General features: G+C 46.4%; 1 protein-coding gene across 1 annotated transcript; it reads right to left on the reverse strand.

The window, feature by feature from the left end:
- Window positions 1–2647: 2647 nt before the first annotated feature.
- Window positions 2648–4319, reverse strand: LOC107043448 (DNA ligase 1-like). Its single transcript, XM_015264969.1, has 2 exons — window positions 4146–4319; window positions 2648–3691 (listed from the first exon to the last, which is right to left on the reverse strand). Exons 1-2 carry the CDS (start codon window positions 4317–4319, stop codon window positions 2648–2650), a joined length of 1218 nt encoding a protein of 405 aa, XP_015120455.1.
- Between the last annotated feature and the right edge of the window lie 411 nt (window positions 4320–4730).

Raw genomic sequence — 4730 nt, forward strand, 5'->3', positions numbered from 1 at the left:
GCCTTCCCTTGTGGTGGTGGGGGAAGGGTAAGGGGGGGGGGTGGTCAGCGAATCATATCTTTTTAATTGATCAGCTGGTCAATTAAAAATGATTCATACATTCAGAACTCACTGTATTTCGTCAACAAACTGAGAAATCTCCGGACTTCTTCAGATGATATCCTAGTGAGTTTTGATGTGGAATCACTCTTCACTAACGTCCCAATCCCAGAAACCTTGGAAATCATCAAGAAATCCAACATCTCTTCCCACTTACTTCCCCTGNGTTCATACATTCAGAACTCACTGGATTTCGTCAACAAACTGAGAAATCTCCGGACTTCTCCAGATGATATCCTAGTGAGTTTTGATGTGGAATCACTCTTCACTAACGTCCCAATCCCAGAAACCTTGGAAATCATCAAGAAATCCAACATCTCTTCCCACTTACTTCCCCTGATTGAGCATTGCTTGACTTCTACATACTTTCAGTTCAAAGGAGAGTACTATGAGCAGAAATCCGGAGCGGCAATGGGGTCTCCCATTTCTCCGATTATTGCAAATATATTCATGGAACACTCCGAGAACGAAGTATTGAAGTCAGCACCTCAGAAACCTACTGTATCGTTCGGGTATGTGGACGATACCTTTGCCATCTGGTCACATGGAAAGACTGCTCTAACTGAATTCCTGGAGTTCTTGGATACTCAGCACGTGAGCATCAAGTTCACTATGGAAATTGAACAAGATAGATGTCTTCCATTCCTAGATGTCCTGGTTCAACGCAACGAGGACGGCACTCTAGGCCACCAAGTATATCGCAAGCCAACCCACACAGATAGGTATCTCAATGCTACCTCCCATCACCACCCCTCCCAAAAGAATTCCGTTATTAGCTCTCTAATGTATAGAGCACTTACAATCAAGATATCCGGACTGCGATATCTTTCATCAAATCCAACGCTGTTGGTGCTGATGGAATTTCAAGGAAAATGGTGCTCCACACCCTACCAGTTTTGTCAGAGTGCCTGCTCACCATCATGAATCGATAGTTTTTGGACAGTATCTTCCCCTCAATTTGGAAAAGGGCTGTTATTGTTCCTGTTGGTAAAGTCAGCTCTTCGAAGTCGCCCTCTGATTATCGTCCTATTGCATTGCTGCCTTTTCTAGCGAAAGTCTTGGAGAGATTGGCCTACATCCAATTGTCCTCATTCTTACAGGAACGTAACCTGCTTGACCCTCGGCAATGTGGCTTTAGACCTGGCCACAGCACTCAGACGGCCTTGCTGAGGCTTGTCAATGATGTCAGAAGGAATGTTGATGACCATAAAATCACTATCTTGGTTCTCTTTGACTTCTCTAAAGCATTTGATACAGTCTCTCACTCGCTCCTGCTGAGCAAGTTGACGGATCTTGGGCTGTCTGCTGGTGCTGTCGCCTGGTGCTGTCGCCTGGTTTCGTTCCTATCTCACTGGACGATCCCAAGCTGTCAAAGGTGATCATGAGCTCTCCTCTTTTCTCGAGACCAATGCTGGAGTACCCCAGGGATCCATCCTTGGTCCTCTACTGTTCTCACTCTTCATCAATGACATCGGCCGCTGTGTACATGAAGCTCGATATCTTCTTTATGCCGATGATCTGCAGATCTACATTGGCTGTGAACCTTTCGATCTCCAGTGCAGCATTCAGCGTCTCAATGCCGACATCTCCAGGATCCAGGATTGGGCTATTGCCAATCGTCTGCAATTCAATGTCAGCAAGACTAAGGCAATCATATTGGGTGCTCGACGCTACATCAATTCCATTGACGTCTCTTCTTTGCCTCCCTTGGGCTGCGGTCGTGCCGCCATTGAGTTTGTTAGCTGTGTGAGGAATCTGGGAGTCTTCTTTGACAGTAAACTCACCTTCAGCAGCCATATCCAGCAGGTCATTGCCAAGATCAATTCAACATTCTATCAGCTATATAGCCTGCGGAAATATACCGATGTGCCGTTGCGCAAATTGCTGGTCAATGCTCTCATATTCGCTCATATCTTCTACTGTTTAGCTGTATTGCAAGGGATGGGTGTGGTGCTGGATCTTCAGCTTCAGCGTCTGATCAATCGTGCCATACGTTTCGTCACGGGGCTGCCTCGTGATGCGCCAATTTTTGCTGCCAGGCGGGATCTTGGCTGACTGACGATCTCAGGCTACAGGGCATCCACGATTGCGTCCATCATGTACCAAGTACTATGCACTGGAAACCCTGCATACCTCGCTGAACTCTTTGCAATATACTCCTCTGCTAGGCCTCGCCGCCATGCCCTTGCTCAACAGACCTTGGTTGTCCCCATTTTCCGGACTGACACTTTCAGAGCTGCCGTCGCTGTTGCTGGTCCTGAGGTATGGAACAACATCCCTACCCAGATCAGGGAGATGTCCTCATTCGCTTCCTTCAAGCGAGAACTGCGGAGATGGATGCGTGATCTTGATGAATCATCGTAATTCAGTTGGCCATTTGCTCGTGTCTTATAATCTGTTCAACACACTTGCTTATTCTCTAGCCTCTTGTCTTTATTTTTTTGCTGCATCTCTTGCTTTGTTTTATTTGACTGCTTCTTATATAAGTATGTAATTTTCAACGTAATCACTTTGTTCAATTTTCTGAGCAATAAATATCTAATCTAATCTAATCTAAACCCCCTTCCTTCCAAATCTCGTTTTCTATCTCGTCCTCTCCCGCCGCCTTCCCGCTTTTCAGTTTGAAAATCGCATCCTTAACTTCCTTCTGCGACAGCCCCGCTCCCTCTTCCTCCGTTTCTTCCCTTCTTCCCTCCACAATAACCCTTCCGTCAACTCCTCCCAACAGCCTCATGAAGTGATCTTTGTACCGTTCCAATCCTAATCCCTCGTTTATCTTTTTTCTTTCCTTTCTCTCCCTATTAATCACTTCCCACACTCTCCCCCCCTCTAGTGCTCTCTCTACTTCCTCTTCAAACTTTGCTTGCTCCTCTTCTTTTTTCATCCCACACATCCTATTGAACTCCCTCTTCTTCACTCTGTACTCATCCTTCTTACCTCTTTCTTGTTTTCTTTTGCATTCCTCATCCCACCAGTCCCCCCATAATTTCTTTTTCTTTTTCGTTTCCTTATCTATCCTTTCCTTAATCTCTTTTACTCTCACTTTCACTTCCGCCAGCGTCTCAGCCAGTGATCGTTCCTTCCAATCCACGCTCTCCAGCTCCTCCCTTAGCTTTTCCTTCTTATCCTTTCCCCCAAAGGAGACTTTGACCGATCTCTTTCCGTTCTTCTTTCCTTTCTCTCTCACCCTGCCCTCCACTTCTTCTTTCAGTGTGACTACCAATGGAAAGTCATCTGAGTCACATTCCTCCCCCACTTCAAACCTGTCCACTAAATCCCTCCCCGTATCATCCGTTATGGCGTGATCAATTACCGATCTACTTAGCCCTCTTTCTCTAGTAAACTGCCCTTCCTCGTCCTCCTTGCAGTTTCCATTTAGAATTGACCACCCTGATTCATCCAGCATCTTTCCATCTTTATCCACCTTTCTTTTATCCTTAGACTTTCTCGACTCCTTATCCTCTAATTCATCCTCTTCTATTAACCCTTCTTTCGTACCGATTATCGCGTTAAAATCTCCCCCTATGATTGCTATTTCCTCATTCTTCTTCTCCATCACTTCCCTGATTCTCTCTATCTTTTGTCCCATATCCTGGTTTACATATATTCCTATTATCCTATAACTCTTTCGCTCTATTCCTATATTTCCCTCTAACCACCCTTCCACTCCCACCTCTCCCTCTTCCACCCGTTCCCACTCTTCTCCTTTACACAGCCCCTTTCTAATTCCCATTACCATCCCTCCTGCCCCTCTCCCCTTCCTAGGTACTCTTGTGGCCAGCTGCGTTTTCCAACAAAACCCTTCCGGCAGTTTCTTCTCTACTTTCTCCCATCCCGACCTCTTTAGCCATGTCTCTATCAGTACTATCGCATCCCATTTCTCTAATCTCCCCCAGAAATCCTTATCTTTTCTTCCTAAGCCTTTTACATTCCAGAAGGCCAGTTTCACACCTACCTGTTCCTTTCTCTTTACCTCATTCCTATCCTTGTTTCCACCATTTCCTCCTTTGCACCTACTGCGCCCCCCCCCTACACCTTCTCATTGCCTTCCCCCTCGAGGCGACCTCCTTGCCTCCTCTTCCCTCTGTTGCCCTGCCTAATCCCCCCTCCTGCTCTTGCTCACCTGTCTCTATGGCCTCAACATTGTTTCCTTCTCTCTCCCTCACCTCTCTGTCCTCTGTCCATTCTTCCCCTACCATGTTCTTAAGCTTCTCTGACATCTCGTCCCACAACCACGTTGCTCTATCTATCCATAGCCTATCCCTTCCTACATTCCCCCTTCTTCCCTTCCCACTTTCAACTCTTTCTACCTGTAGCAACCACTATTGTCTTTTCCTCTCCCTCCAAGTCAAGTCGTCTTCTAATCTTTCTTTCCTGCCTCTCAGTTTAGCCCTGTTCTCTACCATCCTCTTTTTATCATTTGGGTCCTTAAGCTCTAACACCACCGACTGTCTTCCCTGTCTGTCCTTACCACCTATCTGTCTTATCTCTTTCACTTCCACCTCAACCTCTAACACCCTTTCCAGCAACTGCCCCACTTCCAACCTCCCATCTCCCTCCCCTATCGCAATCCCTCTTATCACAACATTTTTCATCCTTCTCTCTCGCTCCAGCTTGTCCTCCTTCCATTC

Source organism: Diachasma alloeum, unplaced genomic scaffold (genome assembly GCF_001412515.2).
Source record: "Diachasma alloeum isolate Michigan unplaced genomic scaffold, Dall2.0 Dall_scaffold_00577, whole genome shotgun sequence".
NCBI classification, from domain to species: domain Eukaryota; kingdom Metazoa; phylum Arthropoda; class Insecta; order Hymenoptera; family Braconidae; genus Diachasma; species Diachasma alloeum.